Genomic DNA, 23,052 nt, shown 5'->3' with positions numbered 1-23,052 from the left:
AGTGGAAGTGGACCAGAAAGTGGACAAAGGTGTTAAAATTAAATAATGGAGATCTTTTCCTAATTTGCAAGAAAACATATTTAACAAATAGATTTTTACATTTTTAAGTTTTATAATAAATTATTCTTAAGCATTTGGTGTCTGTCATCACTCATTGAAATACTTTAATCTAGCAATAGTATGAAATGTGATCGAGTAAAAAGAAATTGCATCTGAACTGCTTTCATAGATCAATATTTTGTGGTATCACATAGAGAGAACCCTACCCCCCAGACACTTGGCCACCTGAACTAGTTTGAGAAATTAAACCATCAATGAAGTTACTTTAAAATTATTTATTAAATGCACCACTCATGAGTAGTCAGCCTTATAACTGTAAAATACAGAATGACTCCACTGAGTAATTATTCATACATTTATGTTTGAAGTTTCCCTCTTTGCATTCAGCAAGTATAATAAAATGCTTATGAAAAATTAATGTCATAGCTACAGCATAATGGACAGTCTCTTTTAGCCTATTTATATATAAAATGCCAAAGTAAACATTAAGAAAACATTTGCAAAGTACATTTAGTATTCCCCTCTATCCCCCCCACCCCCAAAAGAAAACACCAGTATGAAATAGTTCTGTGATTCTGTGCGCTTCAGGTCCTCAAGCTGCCCAGTACCTAGCTCATCTGTGATGGAAGAATATGATCATTTAAACGCAACAAGAACATCTTTGTAAATGTTCCTCCCCTTTCACAGCGACACAGAGCTAGAATTCATCTCACCATTGGCTCGGCTTCCAGTAAATGAAGGAGCTGAGCAACCAAGAAGCCAGCTAGACCTTACTCCCTTCCTGAGCTTTGAGGGCCAGGTCTTTGCGAATTCCACCCTTCCTTCCTGACAGCCTGAACTCAAAAGGGCAGTAACAGAGAGATGGAAAAAACACACACAGCCACCCCATGCTGACCTTTCATCTCTTCTAAGATGATCTCAGTGTACTTGCCATGGAAAGTATGCTCAACAGATATAATACCAAGAATGGCTTTAGGAAGGCTTTTTCAGGCATAGAAAAAATTATTACAGCCGGGGTTTGAAGAACAGTATTGACATTCTCTAAGGGGAATATGAAAGTGTTAGTCGCTCAGTTGTGTCTGACTCTGTGACCCCATGGACTGTAGCCCGCCAGGCTCCTCTATTCATGGGATTCTCCAGGCAAGAATACTGGAGTGGTTAGCCATTCCCTTCTCCAGAGGATTGTGTGTTACACCTAAGTGAAGTAGCTGAGAGATTTAAGAGTCAGACACAGGTTTCTAGCACCTTGATGGGTCTGAAGTAAGTAAAGGAGCTTGTACATATCCCACCCAATGTTTTTTTAAATCAGTGTTTAATTTTAGAGTAGTTTTGGGTTTATAGAAAAGTTGCAAAGGTAGTACAGACGCTTGTCATATACCCCACACCCAGTTTTTGCTATTAACCTCTTATATTATCAAGGTATATTTGTCACAACTAAGAAACCCAACATCAGTACAATATTATGGACTAAACTCTGTATTTCATCTGTTTTTCCCTAATGTGTGTCTTCTGTTCCAGGTTACCGTTGAGGATGCCACATTCCATTTAGTTATCATGTCTCCTTAGCATCTTATCCAGATTTGCACAAGTATTCTTAAATTATTGAAATATAATGGTAGCTACTTTAAGCTTTTATTACAGATTCAGTAATTAAGATGGAATTAACCCATGGTCAGGGACTCTGAATTCTGAACCCTTTACCGCTGTGGGAGGAACCCCCTCCGTTTTGTTGTCGTTTAGTCGCTAAGTCGTGTCCAGCTCTTTTGTGACCCCATGGACTGTAGCCCACCAGGCTTCTCTGTCCATGGGATTTTCCAGGCACGAATACTGGAATGGGTTGCCATTTCCTTCTCCAGGGGATCTTCCCAACCCAGATATCAAACCCTGGTCTCCTGCATTGTAGGCAGATTCTTTACCACTGAGCCACTAGGGAAGCCAATTCGTTTACCAATTCAAAATATTTTAGATGATGGTGACTTGAGGAAAATATCCTTCTGATGCTTGGGTAACTAGAGAAAACAAGTAAATGAAACCCTTGACACACTGTAGTTGGCTTTCCTCCAAAAATTTTCTGCTGTTTTATCCACAGGAAGAGCAGGAAAATTTGTTATGACTGTGAATGTTACAGTATTGGAGGGTGGGGGTAGCGGGTAGCTCTTTAAAAAAAAAAACAAAAAAACTAGATATTTTAAAATTACAAAAACCTGTAAGAGTGACTAGGTTCACCAGGCAAGCTGAAAGCAATAGCCTATTTTTTTTAATATTATTAACCCATAACTAAAGATAATATACAATGTTGAATTATATACATACAATATAAGAGAGAGAGCATGAAATAAGCTGTCAAGAAATAGGGTCTGAGGAATACAGCATCATTGCCTTGTTCAGTCTTAGGGCTTGCTTTAAAGGTGACAGTGGAAAGTCTTGGTGACATGAAGCATTGATCTTCCATTGCTCCAGTTGCCTGCTTTATAAAAGAAGTTAAGTCTCGCCTGCTTAACTACAGAAATATTTTAGGTTAACTAAGGTTTTCCATTTCTGCTGCCACCTCCCCAGCTCAGGCCCTGAGCACTGTGTGCCTGGGGCTGTTGCAGGATTATCCTTATTCTATTCAAGTGTGTGTGTGAGTGTGTGTGTGTGCGTGTGCGCGTGCGCGTGCGTGTGTGTTCTCTTAACTGCCTTTGGTCCAGCCTGCATGCCACTGCTAGATTAAACCTCCCCAAACACTGTTTTTATGAGCTGAGTATTCTACTCAGCAACTTTTCAGAGCTTCTCATTTTCTAGAGAAGAAAACGGAAATTTTTTAGACTGGCATTAAATACCTTTTTTGGACTTCCCTGGTAGCTCAGACGGTAAAGTGTCTGCCTACAATGCGGGAGACCCGGGTTCAATCCCTGGGTCGGGAAGGTCTCCTGGAGAAGGAAATGGCAACCCACTCCAGTATTCTTGCCTGGAAAATCCCGTGGACAGAGGAGCCTGGTGGGCTGCAGTCCATGGGGTCACAAAAGAGTTGGACATGACTGAGCGACTTCATTTTCACTTTCAAGTACCTTTTTTGATTTAGTTCCAACTTAAAATCATCAACTTTGTTTCCCTTCACTCTGGTGTGCCAGAATCCCTATACCAGTCAGATATTTTCTTCTTTCAGTTCCTTCAAAACCTTCATTAATTGTATAATCATTATCAACAAACAACTATTTTGCACCTTCCCAACCATAGGATTTCCTGCTTAGGCTCCTTACTTAGTTTCTTTTTTGACTATCATTTTAAATTTCTACCCTTTTTTTAAAAGGTCCAGGTAAAATCCTACCTTCATTTCTCTTAAACTCCCATCCATCCTCTATCTCCAGTGATCTCTCTCCTGAGAACTCCTGATTTTAATATGCACTCTTAATATGTTAGTATATTTCCTCCTGGTCTTATGTTCTATGCCTGCATATTTATACAATGAAAGAAAAGTGCAAGTGTTAGTTGCTCAGTCATGTCTGACTCTGTGACCCCATATACTGTAGCCCACTAGGCTCCTCTGTCCATTGAATTTCCCAGCAAGAATACTGGAGTGTGTCACCACTTACTTTTCCAGGGGATCTTCCCACCCAGGGATCAAGCCCAGGTCTCCTGCATTGGCAGGTGGATTCTTTACTGTTTGAGCCACCAGGGAAGCCCTATACTTATATAGGTTCTTTTACTCTTTTTTCACTTAACATATCCTGAACATTTTACAACATGAAGTGTTTTTGAAGCAAGATTGTTAATGGTTTCATAGAGAGTCTACATCAAATTCTACCTTGGATTAAGGTATTTACACGTATAGTTGGACATTTGTTTCCATTTTTTTTGTTTTAAGTAAGGCTGTCATAAACATTTTTACTCATCTCTAATTATGTTCTTGAGAGAAATGCCTAAGAGTAGATTTATTAAGGATGCTTTTATTAGGTTCTTGATAAGTATTTCCAAATTACCTTCCAGATGTTATGCCAGTTTTTTCGTCTGTCTGTAGTGTATGAACATGTTCGTCTTATCACTGTCTCATCAGCACTAGGCTTTATGATTTGCCTGTACTGTTTGTTAATTAAGTAGTTAATACCTAACTCATTGTAGTTTGACATGTTCCAGTTATAAGGTCTTCATCAGAGAGATGTTTTGCAAATAATTTTTCCCAGTCTATGGCTAGTCCTTTCATCACTTAACAATATCCCTCTAAAAGCATAAATTTTTGATTTTGATGATTTTCAGTAGGTCGAATTCTCATGAACTCTGCTTTTGGTTTGGTCCCTAAGAAATCCTTGCCTACCTTAAAGCGGCAAGGATTTTCTCCTATATTTTCTTCAGAAGTTTTATAGTTTTAGATGTAATACTCAGATCTACGATCCATTTTGATATCATTTTTGCATATGAGATATGGATTGAGTCTCACTTTGGGGATGATAGTAAAAGATCAGGAATCTTTCCAAAATAAGGAAAGTAAAATAACTCATCTATCAAAAGCATGTTTGTTTTTTGAAGAAGAGGGGAGATGTTTGCCTTTAACACAGGGTAAGTTATTGCTACTCACTTATTGAGTCTAATTTGAGGCATACTTCACATTGTATATGATTGATTACTGGCAGAAAACCATATATTGTATTGCTGCTGCTGCTGCTGCTGCTAAGTCGCTTCAGTCGTGTCCAACTCTGTGCGACCCCATAGACGGCAGCCTACCAGGCTCCCCCGTCCCTGGGATTGTCTAGGCAAGAATATTGGAGTGGGTTGCCATTTCCTTCTCCAAGTTGTATTACAACTTAGGTTATTTGGGGGGTAAACTTGTTTATTTCACCTAAGCCATTAGTATAATTATATTAATTAATGTATTTATTTGTATAACAAGCATTTTTGAGGATCTAAGAAGTACAAGGCACTGTACTTCTTAGGTGGTATGTGAAAATAATTTCTTTGCGGTCCATGCAATTAACATCTGATTTCTAGAATGAAAGGGAGTCAAAGTAATTAACTTTCTTAAGCCACAAAATTACTATTGTGTGAAGAGCATCTGTCAACAGTAAGAAACTTGGGTTCTTGGGAATGCATGTACTAAAAAGATTATTAAGGAGAGGAGTGTGATGAATAAGAATATTTTGTAGTGCCTATGGTTTGGAGTTATTTGTGAAATAAAAACTTTCTCAGTAATTGGCAGTGCCACGCAAGTTTTTTTAATCACCTGCTTTTCTCTGTAGGTCATCAGTTCAATGAGCTCCCTTTCTGAATACTGCCTGCCTTCCATTCTACGTACATTATTTGACTGGTATAAAAGGCAAAATGGCATTGAGGATGAATCGCATGAGTACAGACCAAGAACCAGCAATAAATCCAAAAGGTACATTTCTTTTATATAAGGATTATGAGGATTATTCTTTCTTTCTTTTTAGGAAAAAAGAAAGGAACCAATCTGAGTGGGAGTTGGGAATGCCACTAGACCTTCTGACCTCTTTACACTTGAGCCTAGGCTGCAGGGGCCCCTTTTCTAGCAGGTGGCACCTTCGGAATGTTAGTTGCTGTGAGCCGCCACAGGTTGAAATGGTTCCATGACTTTATTTTGCCAGTGGTGGGGGCAGGGTGTCAAAGACCCCAGGTAACCCCCTTGCCTGCTTCTCTCCTGGGCTCTCTCTCCTTTGGTGCACAGTTAAAGGCAGAAAGCCCGCAGCAGGCCCTGCAGGACATTCCCTAGATATTCGGATTCACTTAGTAACCTTGGGCGCCCAGATTACGCAGTGGGAAGGTCAGTGGATTGGACATTAGGGATGGTCCCAGAACTGCCACCAATTAGCCATGAGACTCTGGGCAACTCCCCACCTGTCTGAACCTCAGCCTCTTCATGGGCAAAAGTGGGAAGTCAGATCACCCCATCCCTAGCTTCCCTCCCGGCTGAGATTTGCCTGTTTGTTCTGTGGTTCCCTTCTCTTGTGGATTTGAAAAGTAGAACTTGCTGCTACTTGTGCTGTTCAGGCATAAAACTTAAGACGCTTGGTTGATCTGTCCAATGAATGTATGTCCCCCAGAGTTCTAAGTAAATATGTATAATTTTGTGTGTTTGAAATAAACCTAATAAAGCAAGGTAGCAAATAAGAAGGTTTAATACATTTATCTTACTTTAAGGAATGAGAGATTATTTTAAAAGCACAGATTTCTCCACATGGATTATACATTTTTTAATGCTTTTAAAGACAATATGATGGAAAGTAATCACTCAGAAAATCAGATATTAACTCCTACTTGTGAGTGATTTATTCCTCTCATGTTTCTTGACACTCCAGTGCTTAAAAATATGTAAACTTCTCTTGAAATTGAAGACTTATTATTTTACCAAATTACATGTCGTCTGAACTTGTAATTTCATGTTGCAATATGCTTGAGTTTTATGCAAGATTTATTTACTTATTTTGTTTGGAGGAGAGATTAATAACTTGTATATTGAATAATTATTCTAGTTGAAGAGGATTTTTTTAACGGAGATAATTTATATGCTATAAAACACATCCTTTTAAAGTGTGTGAGTCAGTGCTTTCAGTTTATTCACAAGGTTGTATAGCCATCTCATTGTCTCATTCAATATTTTTATTACCCTAAAAAGAAACCCATAGCAATTAGCAGTTTCTCATAAATTACTTTTTAATGTATCAAATTTAAAGGTAGAATTTCAATTCTGTGTCTGAAAATGATTCAGTCTGTATGATTAATAAGTTCATCCACCTATTAATTAAGTATTTTCCCTGTATAACATGGCAGCTTATTAATAGATACTAAAACTTTCTAGGGGTGGAAAGTGGGACAGTTTGAATGAGCTTAATTCAGTTAGTTTTAGTTTTATTTTTCAGAATTGAGTTACTAAAACTAGATTTTTCATAAACTGATTTCTGTATGAATTGAAAATAATTGGTTTTTAGATTGTGTTACTGATTATTTCCAGGAGATCAGAGTAATTGTCAAGATCAAATACAGAACTGGTACAGTGAAATTCAATTCAGTTGTGTTTTAGTTAGCAATTGGAAGTTTAAAATGAGAGAGAATGTGTTTTAGAGAGAATATGTGTTTTGGAGAAAACCAAAAGAATGAGGGTCTCTAGAACATGAGGTAGCTAACAATGGGGTTTTTCTTATTAGAAACAAGAAAAGAGAACTTTAGGAAGAAGCATAAGCAACTGAAAACAGTCAAATGTGATGGAGGTGTATTTGGGTTATGATCTCTAAGATTGTGTATGATTTCTAAGATTAGTACAATATCAACATTTTGACTGCCAAATAAATTTGTCAGATGCCTCTGGCTCCTGGCAGAGAGACCACAAACCAGCAACAATGTGAATTCATTATTGGAAATGCATATGTCTTCCTTTTATTTGAAAGCATAAATTGACTGATCAAATAAAATCAAAGCAGGAGTTTAATTTTTTTTCTACCCCCAATTTTTTTTGTTTTGCTACTTTCTCAAGGTCCTCTGGCCCCTTTTGAAGACCCCAGTAGCCCTCCCCTCTCCACGTCTGCTGGCCATCTCTGAGAGTTTGCCTTCCCTTTGGTCTACAGACTTCTTGCTTCTCTTCTCCATGATGTAATCTCTAGGTCAGACTTGCAGACGCCCTGTGTTTAACGTAGCTCCATATGTTTTCCTCTCCTCCCTTCATCTGGCAGCAGCACTTTCTAATTCTGGTGGGTCTTGAAGGGCTCCAGGTAGATGATTTGGTCCATCGCTCTCCCTCCTGGCAGGACTGTTTGTTCATGATCCTGAAGAATGAGCTCCTACCCGGTTCATACATTTCCCCTTGCAAGTTAAAGCTGCAGCTTTCTTTGTTGACCTGCTCTGTCACCTGGTGGCTTAACTGGACGCTCTCAAGGCTGCAGAACTCCTCCAAAGTTCTTTTTTTTAAATCTTTTATATGCTTTCTTCTCATTCTCTCTGGACTGAAGAGAAAAACGTTCCGTATTTAAAAGTATTTTGAAAATATCTGCCTGACAAATCCAAATTCCATCATCCTTTCTCATGAGTTTTATTTAATATACAAGTACTGAGCAGTTGTGTGTTTGGGAGACTCTACTAAATACTTACACGTTTTAATACTCAAGCAAACCTTACTATAATGACTGTTATTATTTCCATTTTGTAAATAGAAAAATTATTGGTAAGTGGAAGAGCCATAATTTTCACCCAGGACTGTTCCACACCAGAGCCAACGCTCTTAGCCACCGTTCTTTGGTAAGGAGCTTGGCAGTCCCTTCATTTGTTCAGTTCCAAATTAGCCCTCAATCAGTTCATTAGAGAAGCAGGAAATGAAGGGAGGGAGGTGAAAACTCACACTCTGTCCTCCTGACGGTGCTTATTCTGTTCCCTAACTTTTGATGAGTTCAGATGACTCTCCTTTGCCCCTTCTACCTCTTCGTCCATCTGCTCTTTAATCTTTCTCTCTTCCACCACCCCTTGACATCTTCTTTCTTCCTCTCATTAATCTCAAGTGGCAAAAGGTCAAGAGAAAGGGCTGGGAAGGCAGGGGGAACAACATTTAACACTGATCCTTCTTCACCCGCTACAGTCCTACTCCCATTGATAATCATACTATTTCTTTCCATTGTTTTGATCTTTTCACAAGATCCTCTAAGTGTCTATCTCTAGCCTGGGAGCCCTGGGTCATGTTTGTTTCCATCTTCAAGACGGTAGGATTCCTAAATTGAAAGGTACCTTAGGAAGGTCCACAAGGTGAGATTGTCGGTTCCCAAATAGTGACTCAAGTTGACTTGGTTGAACATTTAAAATATGATGTCAGATACTCTGACCCACAGTGTGCCCATCACACCACACTTATTATAGGAATAACTTCAGTGTGTATTTATCACTGCAGTCTTGTCATAACAAAATTGGTTTGCAGCCCACTGGGGATGAATCCTAGATTTTTGATGAATTATATCACTTGGAGAATGTCTTTAGTGCCTATTTAATGTGAATATTTTAAACTTTTACAGTGATGAACAGCAGCGAGATTATTTAATGGAAAGACGGGACCTCGCCATTGATTTTATTTTTTCTTTAGTATTAATAGAAGTTTTGAAACAGGTAGGTCATCAGTTTAATGTTACCTTTAGATAAGGTTTATTTATCTAATAGCAACTTATATTTTTGAGGTCTAAGTTTATTAAATTGTCCATGAATTTCAAATACCATGTCACATGAACTATATTGCTTGATGGCTAAAGGCTGTCTATAGTCCACTGGAAGTACTCTTATTGATTTGATCTTTAATATTCCCTTCCAAGCTAAGAACCGTCTTTTCTCTTTTCCAGATTCCACTTCATCCTGTAATAGACAGTTTAATACATGATGTTATTAACTTGGCTTTCAAGCACTTTAAGTACAAAGAAGGGTAAAGTAATTTCTTTCCTTCAAATTTTGAAGAAGTCGGGTGCTTAAAAAGAAATTGAGTTTGCTCTTCTCAGATGACCTGGGGGATTCCTCACTTGTCTAATTGTATCTTGTCTAGGTACCTTGGTCCTAACACTGGCAATATGCACATTGTGGCAGACCTGTATGCAGAAGTCATTGGTGTGCTGGCACAAGCTAAGTAAGTGAACCTCAGAATCCTTCACCGTAAGAACATGAGTGTCTGTGCCATCCGGCCCTACTCCCAGAAAGGGGAAGGGTGTGAGCTTACAAGAAACTTAGGGTTTATTTTTGCTGTGTGTGTCCTGTTGCTGAATCTCACTAGAAGCTCCCTGAGGCAAGTACCACGTCTTCTTCCAATTTGTTTTCTCCATTACCCTTTTCACTTGGCAGTCGGGCCTGATGCTACCAAGAGTCCATGAGTTTCAGACTACTGCATCCAAGAAGGAAATGGCCTAACCAAAGTACTTTTCTTCCTGCTCAATTTTTCAAAGAAGTTTATCAGTTTTAAAAGTCTTGTGTTCTATATTCCATGAGTGGGTGGTTACAGCATAGCATCCATGAATGGGAAAATTCCGTTCTAGAATGTCCCTTTACTATAGACCTTACTTAATTCAGCTGAGCTAAAAATGTCCCAGACTCTGTCATGGAAACAAGTTGGAAAATTCTCATTGCTAAATTTATCTGGCCCCATAACACCATTTAGCAGGCTAGAACAAAATGGTATTAGACAATTAGCAATAAGATACTTCTTCCAAAAGTGATGTCACACCCTGTTCACCCATCTTCATCTTATTCAACCCAGAGGCAAATAGGGCAAGATCTAGGATGCCTAAGTTAGGCCAAGTGAGCCAGAAACTTAATGTGAATCCAAGCCAAGAGACCAGCTTGGAACAACAGTGATGCCCTGATCTTTGTGAAATGCAACCCTCAGAAAGATTTTTATCTTCAAGAGATGGAATTTCCTAACTTAGCAGCGTGGAAACACTCAATTTATCAAAAAACAAAAGTTTTTTAAAAGCACTTACTCAGCAACTTTAACTAGCCAAACGGTAGAAATAACTCAGGAAACAGACCCCAAAAACTCCTTGACGTGACTTTTTTAATCTAACCCTGTTTGTCTGTTCATCTTGACTACCTATTCTAACACATAAAACGTCCGCATTAGATGAAAGAGATGTGGGTACACCTACACAATGAGAAATTTCAGCCTCAAAACCTGACAGCAATAGAGAGGAAAGAAACGGACCCAAGCATACATAAGAACTAAACAGTAGAATTACCTGGAGCATTTTGCATGAGAATATATATTGTACTTTTATTATATAGCCCATTGTAATAATTGTGGCTCATGAGTCATTAAAAAAATGTATAATGCATTTTGGAGAGATTTCTATTACAAGTAGATAATGAAAGTACTGGCTTTTTGAGGGGATAAGTTACAGTTATCTGGTAAATTAACTCATATGTCTCTACCTCATACCTAGAAAAGATCAGAAAAATGACTTGTTAATATGTATTTTGGCTGGTTTGTCAAATCCTGAAAATCTCATCATATTCCTTTGTAATTATCCCGGCATAACTTATACAATCATTTGGAAAGTTTAGTATGCCAAAAATGACTTCTTGTGTTTTTCTTAGTTTTTGTGAACTGTACCTAACAATATCAGTTCCTATAGAAGGACTTTCCTTAGCTACATCGATTTTCAATGGAGAATGAATTGAGAGATGTCATAATTAAAACAACACTTTAAGGTTGTAGGAATTTCCACATTAGGTCAGATTTATGATCCACTGAGGCACTGTTTCTTGCCAATAGTGACTTTTTCAATTTTCATGATGTCAATATTTGTCTCAGTTCTGCAATAGTAGGCTATAACAAATGCCTCAATTTGGCTAATTGTCCAGCACTTTCTAGTCACAAGAAAATGCTTTCACCAATAGGTTCTTGAAGTAATTGCAGTAATATATAGTAATCACAGTGATAAATTCTCAAATGGTCAGTATAGAGTTAACCTTTTGGGTGTCATACTACAAATTATCGTATTACATTCTTCTCATTAGTATACCAGAACCATTTCTTTATTGTCGCCTTAGAAAATTACTGCTTCCTTTGTTCTCGGTGGGGGGAAAAAAAAGGATGTATGCTTATCTGATACAGGATGGTTATCTTTCTTAAAAAAATAAACTTGAGTAATGTAACAATTCTAATTTTAGATTTTATATCTAGATCCCAGTGGTAATATATACAAAATATTTTCTTCATTCTGACTTTAGTTACTAATGCTTAGTTTGGTCTTTAAGCAGAAACACTATTTTTACTCTTACTAGTGATAATGTGCTTAATTCCTATCACAGAAATTTTTTTGCTATTAAGTGATATTCACCCAGGGTCTTAGCACTTTCAAAGTTAAAGTTAAAATTAGATTTTTTTAAGGTAAGTTTTGGGGGTTAAAGTCTGGTATATTCATTTAAATAGTGATGTTTGTTTTTAAGATTCATAATTTCAAAATTTTTCTCTTTTTATATGATATAATTTTAATGTATATATTTTGTAGTCTCACTTTAATAATAATATAAATATTGTGCATTCTATACATTTTAAAGCAGGAGACTGAAAAGTTTTTAGTTACTGTATTTACTAAAGAATATTGAACACTAAAAGCATGGTTATTGAAAAGAAATTTATTTTTCCCTAAAATTATTTTAAGGGAAAATAACTTTTAAGTATGAGTAGGTTTCTAGATTATTTTTATTTTAAAATAACATGTTTATGTCATTTAGAACTTTTTAAAGTAAAACATAGCCATATTTATTTTTAAATGAAAAATAGACATTTAGCCACTAACTTGTGAGAATGTTGAAATAATAACATATACAAATAACCTGCCTTTCCCTACCTCTCCTTGTTTTAGTCATGGATTAGAAAAGGAAAGCATGCTTTCTAAGTATCATGTGATCTTTAAAACCATATAGCTTTAACCTATAAAGTTACCTTTTCCTTTTAAAGTCTCTCATTTCAAAATTAAAACCATAGATTTTTTTTTTTTTTTTAGTGTTTGGAAATAGCTTGAGTTAAAAAGAATAGAATGGAATTCTTAAAAAGTCTAGTTTGAAACTGTGAAATTTTATAATCTTGATTGGAAATGTCACTCCTGTCTCTTTGCCATGATGTTTCTGCTTCCTGTCCTTCATCTGTCCCTGGTTAAAACTCTGCTCACCCTTTACCCCAACATAAATCCCCTCTAATGTATTCTTTGATTATCCAGCTGAAAAGAGCCCCTTCATTCTCCAGTGCCTGCCCCCAGCCCCTTTAGGTGTATTATTCTCATAAAGGGCAGTGTGAAATATGATCTGTGTGAAGAATGATCTGGGTTGGGGCATTTCACCTTCCTGAAGGACCAGAGAGATCCAGGAAGAGTCCCAGGCACTCGCTAACATACCTCAAATAATAGTAATGGTTATTGTTATTTTTGAAATTATTATTATTCACATGGCTCATGGTCAGTGCTACATTGTTTTATCTTGCCAACTAAACTGCACACTGTTCTAAATAGGGTGGGGACTACACTTCTCAGCTCACAACTGTCAAAGGCAGCAGCAGAATAGTGGACATTTCTGGATTTCACATCAGAAGGTCTGTGTTTGAGTCTCATCTTTGTCACATTGATCTTCTGACCTGTTTCTTCATAAAATGGAAACGCATTCACTACTTACGCTACTCCATTGCCTTCTTAAAATTTTTTTACTCTACACAGCAGACATAAAGAAAAACTCATAAATTGTTTAGAAAATATGATTTTAAACAACTGTTACCAAATGTAACAGTTCCCGCACTCAAACCAGGAACAAGAAAATGGCCAGTTCTCATGAAGCCCCTTCCACCCAACTTGCCAAACACACACCCCCTGCACTGCCTGTTGGTGAAACTGTGTCCATATATTTACTTTATATGTCCTGAAATTTCTACTCTGAGGTGTTGAGAGTTGTTGTTCCAAACTTCTGGGGTTCTGTTAATTGGCCTTCAACTTTTATAAACATAATCACCCTTTCTGATCATGTCTTGTTCCTAAGTGATCCTATGTGGAAACTCAGGAAACAGAATGCAGTGAATCTTAGAAAACTTCCCTTGTTTTTCCTTTTTTTAAACTGATAGTCAAACCAGCCATCTCAGATATAGCTTGGATAACTTGTTTGTTTATGTTCCTTTACCCTTCGGCACTTTGACAATCTGCTACTTCTCCACCCTCTTAGGATCTATTCTTTTCTTAAACTTTTTATGATAATGTTGTTGTTGTGATTAATGTTATTAATATTATTTTACTTTCAAACTGTATAAATACCCTAAGTTCCTTGGGGATCGTCTCTTTTTAGTTGTAAAATCCCATACATGTATTAGACAGCTTAGTCATCTTTTAGAAATGATTTGAATTTTCCCATTACTAGATTTTTCCTTCAACCTAAAAATATTTTTCTCAATAATCATTAACCTAAAACTGTAAAAGAAACAACAACAGAAAACTTTGTAAATGGATGTAGAAATATGACTTGGCATTATTTGCTGCTGTTGTCAGAAATACCTGGCCTCCTATAATATTTTATTGCTCATCTGTTCACAATTGGATACTTCAGGCCCTTGGGGTCTGTAAGTACCCAGGCAATTGCTAAGCCAGAGGAAATGGAGCTTTTCATCATTTCAATTTAAGAGCTAGAGCATTTGGAAGGGCTCTAAATAACCTTGCATCTTCTCCCTAGCTTGAAGGAGACGTTGAGCATCTGGTAGAATAAGGGAAGAAACAAGATTGGATGCTTACCACAGCCCCAATATCAAGACTTTTACAGAATGCCCGTCACTGTCCTTCAGCTGATGGGAACGTGTCCCCATCAGTTGTGCTGTCACTCCTGGATGTCGGAGGCTCACATTTCCCCCACATTCCTACCCATCATTTCACAAATCACTCCTGTCCTTTTCTTAGATTCCCTGCTGTAAAGAAGAAATTTATGGCAGAGCTCAAAGAATTACGGCACAAAGAGCAGAGCCCATATATCGTTCAAAGCATCATCAGCTTGATAATGGGGATGAAGTTCTTCCGAATTAAGATGTATCCAGTGGAGGACTTTGAGGCCTCTCTCCAGTTTATGCAGGTACTGTCTTGGGCGGGAACGTGTGCATCTTCCCGCCTCAGAGTGACTGACCTGAAAGGTGAGAACCCACTCACTAAAGTCCTACTATTTTTTTCTCAATAATTCATGTGCCCATTTGCTTAGTAGTGTCCAACTCCCTGTGACCCTTTGGACTGCAGCCCACCAGGATCCTCTATCCATAGGATTTTTTGGGCAAGAATACTGGAGTGCGTTGCCATTTCCTCCTCCAGGGGATATTCCCCAACCAGGGATTGAACCCATGTCTCTTGTGTTTCCTGCATTCTCGGCGAGTGGGTTTCATAACCTAGTGATAGAATTTCAGGCATATAATTTCATTTTTAAACTCATATCATCTTTGGAGTAGGTGTACAGTGGAATTTTATTTGTAGATTTTTTTTCTTTTTTTCACTCATTGGTTGCATATTATTCTGTTAATAAAATATGGCTTTATTTTTTACTTTTTAAGATCGATAGCATTGAGTTGGCAATGTTAACATTTCTAGGCATCAGAACTTTAAGTAATGAAATCCTTATACTTACTGTAAAAATCAACTAAACCATTTAGGTTTAGGTGTCTGTGACACAGTGTTCACCATTTTGTACTAAAGAATTATTGCTAATAAGGATTTCCCAGAGTACACAGCTGTATTAGATTTTATAAAACTTTAGTATCTGAAGGATTTTTTTTCTAATGGTGCTGTGAATTAGATTTAGTGGGAACCTTAATAAAGAGTTTCAATACCAGGGTTATGAATGGAGGTTGTTCCACTTCATACATGCTAGGATGACTATAAGCAGGAAGACAGATGACAGCAAGTTACCTGTTGGTGAGGTTGTAGAGAAATGGTAACCCTCATACACTGCTGGTGGAAGTGTAAAATAGACAAGCAGCTTTTGAAAACAGTCTAGCAATTCCTCAAATATTTAAATCTAGAATCATCAATCCAGTAATTCCAATTCTAGGTATATTATACCCAAGAAAAATGAAAATGTATGCCCACACAAAATCTTGAATGTAAGTGTTCACAGAAGCATTATTCCTAATAGCCAATGTCCAGGAGAGGCAAACCCACAGAGATGGGAAATAGGTTAGTTGTGTTGGGCTGGAGGAGGCGGCTGTGCTTAGGGAGGGCCGGGCTTCTGGCTCACGGGTGCCAAGTTTCTTTCTGTGATAATGAAAAGATTCTACATTTGATTGTGATGAAAGATGTACAATTGTGAATATACTAAAAGCTATCTAGTTGTACACTTTATAAAAGTGAATTGCATGGTATGTGAACTGTATTCAATAAAGCTGTTTAAAAAAAGAATATAGGCCCATATCAAACTTGAGGAATACAAGCTTCAGTGCTTACCAGTTCTGTGACCTTAGACAAGTCACAACCTAACTCCTCCCAGCTTCACTTACCTTTCCTGCAGAGTGGTAACAGTGACACTCACTTTGGAAGGTGGTTCTGAGCATTCTTGGACTCAGTAAATACTATTTTTCTCTCTCTCATGCTAATGATTCATGTATATGTGTATGTACATGACAATTTGAGATGATATTTACATATGTATGCAAAATAATGTGGGAAAAGGACCATAATTCTGGGAACCATAATGCCCCATTCTGTATAGGGAAAACAGTCTCAAAGACTTTGCATGCCGGCAATGCCTGTCTTGGACTGAGGTCTTAGTATGATATTCATATACTGGGGACTTGAGTAACTGTTGCTGCTGATAGTCTCAATGTGGACTGAAAAAAAGTGGTAATAGTTGATACACATATTACATGTCATCAGAAGTACCTGTAACCTTGGATTCTTCCATGAAAGCTACATCTGGAAAAGACCATAGTAAGTTACCACCCAAAAGGTCAGGAAGGGGAAGGGGGCTGGCAGAATTCTAAACAGGCCAACTCTTCTAATAAATTATTCCCCAGGCAACCAAAAGCACCCTTTGGGGTCAGGAGTCCACAGGCAAAGACCTCCTTGCTGGAGGAATGCTTCCAAAGGTTTCCTTGTCCCAGGTGGGGAAGGGAAGCATTCCAGACTTGCTCATGAAACTATCTGAACAATAAACACCTAAAAAGTCAGGGCTAACAAGTAAACATCTTTGTGCCCAGGGTTGTCAGGGCCTAAAACAAGTTGAATGTCTTCTGCATCTCTCCCTGTGTTTTCCTTCTCTGGGGATCTGTATTTGTGGGTTATTCAAGGACCCAGGGCTCCCCCACATAGTAGCTAGTCAATAGCAATTTGTTGGAAATAAATGAATGAACCAACCAGTAAGTCAGGGGATGAACACCTGCTTACTGGTTATAGACACTTTGTCCTTTCAGCATCGTGATTTTGGGATAGAAATTAGGGGGAGAGTGAGAAAACCAGCCCTGTAAAATGTCATTGGAGGCTATTGTGAACTTAAATATAAATGCTGGACTCCAATGATTTTTTAAAAATAGATTATGGTGTATGTGATGTTATTGAGTGTTACTGAATTAAGATCTGTTGACTTAAATTTGTTTACCTACAATTTTCTGTGCACATTTCAATCTTTCTCCCTCCCTTGACTTTCTGCTTCCCAGGAATGTGCACATTACTTTCTTGAGGTCAAAGACAAAGATATCAAACACGCCTTGGCTGGGCTGTTTGTTGAAATTCTTGTCCCAGTGGCTGCTGTAAGTTACATTTTCATTTTAAAGAATCTCTTCAAATTGGATTAGAGAATCAGCAATTTCATTAAGTATAATATGAACACGCATCTCTGTTTCAGGCTGTTAAAAATGAAGTTAATGTTCCCTGCCTCAGAAACTTCGTTGAAAGCCTGTATGATACCACGCTGGAACTTTCTTCTCGAAAGAAGCATTCCTTGGTTAGTAACTGTGAGAAAATTCAAAACACAAAACTGCAGTGACCCAATTCCTAGGCTGAAGTCTGTTTGAGAGTCATAAGAGTTCCGCAGATGGGAGAATTACCTACAGCTCCCTCAAAAAGTGCTAAGTCATGTCCAACTCTTGTGATTTGATGAACTGTAGCCTGTCAGGCTCCTCTGTCCATGGGATTCTCAAAGAGGAAACATTTCAGAATTTGGAGCTGGTACCTAATATTAAACATTGATTGAATCATGGTAACCGGAAGGAATTAGACCATGTTACCTCAAGGACCCTACTAGTCCTAAAGATTCTGCTGTTTATGTTCAAAGATTGGTTTAACCTAATATTTATTTTAATTTGTACTTTTTCCAATCTGAAGGCTAAAGATGCTAACAAAAGTTTCTCTTCTCAAGCCCAAGGAATTTTCACTGGCTAATTCCCATCCTGATTTTCAGAATCAAAATGGAACCAGACAGGAAAGGGAGTTAGAACACAGAGAGCTGCCCATGGGAAAGATTCTCTGAAGGCTGAGAAAACAGTCTTGGGGAAGGCTTTTGTGGTGAAAAGCAGCATAGAAGTTTTTAAAATCACATCACCCTTTTCCCTCCATTGTCCTCAGAAACGCTTGCAAAATGCCCACATCTGCACAACACCCGTTGGGCCTGGGAGTGTTACAAAGTCTGGGGTGGTGAATAAAGAATAAAGCTCTGATTTATGAATTGGAAGGTGGTAGATCAGCTGTACCTGCGATGGTAAAGAGGAAGCTGGATGCTTAGGTTGCTGATTTCTAGTATTGTTTATGTTACTCTTTAAAGTATGAACATTACCACCATTATCTGAGCAAATACTCAGAGTTGCTTTGCTGGAAGTGGTGACAGATTTGTTCATTTGTCTACCTTCTGTGGTCTCTGTGACTGCTTGTATTTTGTGTTTAAATTACCAGCTGTAATTAGAGTTGTACTCAATGACAGTGGTAGTTCAACATCACTTTAAAACTAAGTTAATTAAAAAAAAAAAAAAAAAGCAAGTTAATGGAATGCTAAGCACTGAATCTCACTGTGGCAATAGATTTTTTCTAATTCAAGTTAATGGATGAACCAGTTATATTTTTGTTTAAATCTTCACTAGCCCTTGTTTTCAGGGGAGACATTAAGGTATATACTATCTGGTTCAGCAAAATGGTGGTGAGTTCTGCATGTATACTGTAAAAACCACCCACCAGCTTTTCTGTCTTCTCCAGTTGCTGCGGGAAACCTGCCCAGTTAAGCAGGAAAACCACAGTAGCACCTCTGTTTATTCGGTTGTAAGCAAATTCCTCCTGCGGTTAAATTTGTCTTGGTGGAGTTTACCAGGGCAATAACATTTCCTTGAGGAATCTTCCTTAATTACAGGAAGATTGCATGCAAAAGAAAATATATACACCTACCTCTAAGACAGGGACAAACTAATAGATGTTTATGAGCAAAAAAAACCAGTAACATTTTCAAAGTCAGTGTTCCTTCCTCCTTTTTTTCCAGAGGATTGAGAGTGATCTATGATTGTTTTTAAAATTCATAAGGGAAGACTAAATCAGTGAATCAGATTTCTATTTATGATCCATGAAACTCACTCTACTTTGTACATTGTTGATTCTGTTTAGTCACTAAGTCACGTCTGACTCTGCAACCCTATGGACTGAAGCCTGCCAGGCTCCTCTGTCTGTGGGAACTGCCAGGCAAAAATACTGGAGTGGTTGCCATTTCCTTCTCCAGGGGATCTTCCCGACCCAGGGATCAAACCCACCTCTCCTGCACTGGGAAGCATATTCTTTACCACTGAGCCACCAGGGAAGCCCGATCCTATACACAACTCTAGAGTATTCCATTTCCATCCTTCTCAGAAACACTTGCAAAATGCCCACCTCTACGCAGCACCCATTGGGCGTGGGTGTGTTACAGAGCCTGGCCTGTACGGCACACAGGGGAGCTGGATGGATGGACGGTGGTTCCAGAGAGCCTGTGTTACCTGAGTGATTGCAATTATATCATCCTGTGGCCTCCTCTTCTCTCTCCTCAGGCCTTGTACCCACTGGTGACCTGTCTGCTCTGCGTCAGCCAGAAGCAGCTGTTCCTGAACAGGTGGCACGTTTTCCTCAACAACTGCTTATCCAACCTTAAAGTGAGTATTTGTCAGCTCGAAAAACTCTTTTATGAAAACGTATTATGTGTCTGAGGCTGGTGTGTGCTCCTGAGAGTGACTCCTGAGGTTTATGGGGGAAATGATCTGTACTATGGGAATAATGAAGAAAGTATTAATGAGCGTTTTCCTTTTTAAATATAGTCCGTTGTAGAAGGTGATTGGGGATAAGAGAAATCATGTCAAATTTGAGGGGGGAGTCTTTTAAATTTTTAAAAAACATTTATTTTCCTATTGAAGTACAGTTGATTTACAGTGTTGTAAAATCTTATCTAATAATGATCACTCGAAAGGTAGAATTAAATGCCCCTTTGTATGCATCTGTGTGTATGCATGTGTGCTCAGCTGTGTCAGCTCTTTGCAACCCCATGGACTGTAACCTGCCAGGCTCCTGTGTCCATGGAATTTCCCAGGCAAGAATACTGGAGGGTTCAGGATGGAGGGGACACATATATACCTATGGCCGGTTCATATTGATGAATGGCAAAAACTATCACAATATTGTAATTATCCTCCAATTAAAATAAATGAATTAAAAAAAAAGAATACTAGAGCAGGTTACCATTTCCTTCTCCAGAGGATCTTCCTGACCCAGGGATCGAACCCACATCTCTTGCATCTCCTGCATTGGCAGGCAGATTATTTACAACTGGTGCCTCCTGAGAAGCCTGTATGCATCTATGGTCAGGCTTTAAATGACTGAAAAAAGAGGAGGTCACACTTCACTGACAGAAGCAGGTGAAATTATTTCGGAAGCTCACCCAAATCTGCTCCAGCCTCCCCCTGACTCATTCCAGGCTAGGAAAACATTAAGTTGGCCAAAAAGTTCGTTTGGAGTTTCTGTAAAATGTTGTGGAAAAATCGGAATGAACTTTTGGGTCAGCCCATTATTTGCAGAGGGGTTTGCGGGGGAGGATTGACCTACTAACAGAAAGCACTTATTTCCTGTCCCTGTTATTTGTGATTATTTGAAGGTATTCTATTCAAGCCACATGATATTCAATTATTAGTCCTAGGCGCTCACTGAACAATGGGTGATGGAAGGAGCCAAGGCATGGTCCCTGAAACCGAGGCATGCACGTTCAGTTGCCCAGTTATGTCTGACTCTTTGCAACCCCATGGACTATGTGCCCACCAGGCTCCTCTGTCCATGGGATTCCCCAGGCAAGAATACTGGAGTGGGTTGCTGTGCTCTCATCCAGGGGATCTCTCCGACCCAGGGAATGAACCCAAGTCTCCTGTATTAACTGGAGAAGGAAATGGCTGTCCATTCCAGTATTCTTGCCTGGAGAATCCCATGGATAGAGAAGCCTGGTGGGCTACAATCCATGAGGTCACACAGAGTCAGATACAACTGAGCAATTTAGCAGCAGCAGCAGCTCCTGCATTGGCAGGCAGATTCTTTACTACTGAGTCACCTGGGAAGACCCTGAAACCTGGGAACTTAGAGTTAAAACAGCCATAATGATTAGCTTTTAAATTGCCTTAAAACTTGAACATGGTGAATAGATTTTAAGTTTTAGTGACCTGTTGATAAAAGTCAACTAAGTGAACACCATTTCTAATATAAGCAAATAGCACCTAATTATCGTAATTTTTCTCCCGTGTGTCCAAAAATATTGAATTCCTTTTATAATTTTAATGCTTCTTCAGAATTTAAAAAAATATATATTTGTTATAAAATCCTGTATGTATTTGTACATGCTGTCTTGTCTTTTTTATTTTAAGACACTTTAATTTAGTGCAGTGGTTAAGATTAATTATATTATTTTGGCATTTACCATCATGACACAGTAATCTGCATTGGAGCTGTTTGAAGCAGTAGCTAGATACTGGCTCTGAAAGCTGATTGTGAAATCCAAGATTAGAATCATTTATTTTCTTCAAATTGGCAGGGAAATATAATAGCAGTGGATATAGAATTAAGCCTTTAAGAATTCTGGAAAACAAAGTGCTTTTCAGGATATCAACTATTATATAATGGCCACTTTCAGAGGTTTTATTCAGGGATTTATCCATCTGTCATATGCCTCTAACACACAGCTTAATGTCATTTTTTGTTGTTACTTCATCCACTTTTATGCTATTCAGTTATTCTAGTTAAACATGTTTTTTCTTCTACATTTTACACAAAGAAAAAGATCATTTTGTTCAAAACAAAAAAAAGAGAGACTTGATTAAGAACGTTCAGTTTTCTGTATTTTTTATGCTAGATGTTTGTGATGAATTTTCGTATCAAAATAGTGTTTTGCATTAAAATTTACTATTGTGGCCCAAAAGACCAACATTTTTTTGTGTCCAGAATTGCTTTTGAAATACAGTAGCATAATCTTACTTTGAACTTAATTGCTTTATATTTAAGTATAAAATCAGCCACTTAAAAATTTTTATTGAAGCATAGTTGCTATACAGTTTTGTGTTAATTTCTACTGTACAGCAGAGTGAACCAGCTATACATATACATATATCCCCTCTTTTTTTAGATTTCCTCCCTATTTTGGTCACCTCTGAGCACTGAGTAGCATTCCGTGTTTTATACAGTAGGTTCACATTAGTTACCTATTTTAATTGCTTTACAGTTAGAATACTATGTGAAAGTCAGTGGAAGCCCACCAAAAAGACTTAGTAACAGAGTTACACACAGCCCTTGAGAGAAGGGCTGATGATGTTTCCCCATGTGAATATTTCAAGCATCAGGATTTCCCAATGGGGAGAGCAATAAGATCAGAAAGGTACTCAAAGTGGGGAAGATAGGAAAGTCAGTTATATAAAAACTAGATCCAGGGTGCCTGTTCTCAAGGAGCTTCATGTTTCAATGGGGGATGTGTAATGAAGTTTCAAAATGCATGTGGCAGACAAGGGATGCAAAAGCTGAGAGTGAGGAGACACCTGTGCCATTTCGACAGGTCAGGTGCCCAGTGAAGCATGAAGCAGGTAGTTACTGGGCAAAGGAAAGGCAATGATCCTTCACTTTATGGGTAGTAAATGGTCGAAATTCACCTCCTCGAGGGTAAAAGGTATAGAAAATCTTTGATGAGCTACAGTTGAAACAAAATTGTAGCCCATGTATTTAGAACTCAACCCAGTAAGGATTAAATGGGACCATTTAAAATGTCATTAATATACAGAAAACCTTCCAAACCACCTCAAGAGTCCTCAACAGGCAAGAAATACCCGAGGAAAAGCTAACATGGTTTCAGGAGCACACTTTGTCTTGAATGGCTTCAGTATTTTGTGGGGTTTAGAGCCAACCATATCATTTCAAAAAGGACCTCCAGTCCAGCTCTTTCCTCTGTTCACTGTCCCTCTTGCCGCCCCCCGGCCCCTACACGCGCTCAGGCATAATGAACCCCGTGTTTGCCCCTACATGTCGAACTTGGTGGCCACCTTTGATGTGTTCTGCCGGGGAGAGTTGTCAAGGTGGC

General features: G+C 38.4%; 1 protein-coding gene across 8 annotated transcripts in view; it reads left to right on the top strand.

The window, feature by feature from the left end:
* The window catches only part of FRY (FRY microtubule binding protein), a 328,350-nt gene that overhangs the window by 165,919 nt on the left and 139,379 nt on the right, over window positions 1-23,052 (top strand). For all 8 annotated transcript variants that reach the window (NM_001205616.1, XM_024999814.2, XM_024999812.2 and 5 more), the window contains 8 exons: window positions 5,274-5,413; window positions 9,042-9,132; window positions 9,360-9,439; window positions 9,557-9,637; window positions 14,433-14,601; window positions 17,165-17,257; window positions 17,353-17,451; window positions 19,508-19,609. In NM_001205616.1, the coding sequence (NP_001192545.1) occupies window positions 5,274-5,413; window positions 9,042-9,132; window positions 9,360-9,439; window positions 9,557-9,637; window positions 14,433-14,601; window positions 17,165-17,257; window positions 17,353-17,451; window positions 19,508-19,609 (855 nt within the window). The remainder of the gene's footprint in view (window positions 1-5,273; window positions 5,414-9,041; window positions 9,133-9,359; window positions 9,440-9,556; window positions 9,638-14,432; window positions 14,602-17,164; window positions 17,258-17,352; window positions 17,452-19,507; window positions 19,610-23,052) is intronic.

This window comes from Bos taurus, chromosome 12 (assembly GCF_002263795.3).
Source record: "Bos taurus isolate L1 Dominette 01449 registration number 42190680 breed Hereford chromosome 12, ARS-UCD2.0, whole genome shotgun sequence".
NCBI classification, from domain to species: Eukaryota; Metazoa; Chordata; class Mammalia; order Artiodactyla; family Bovidae; genus Bos; species Bos taurus.
This window is presented reverse-complemented; position numbering and strand designations above follow the sequence as displayed.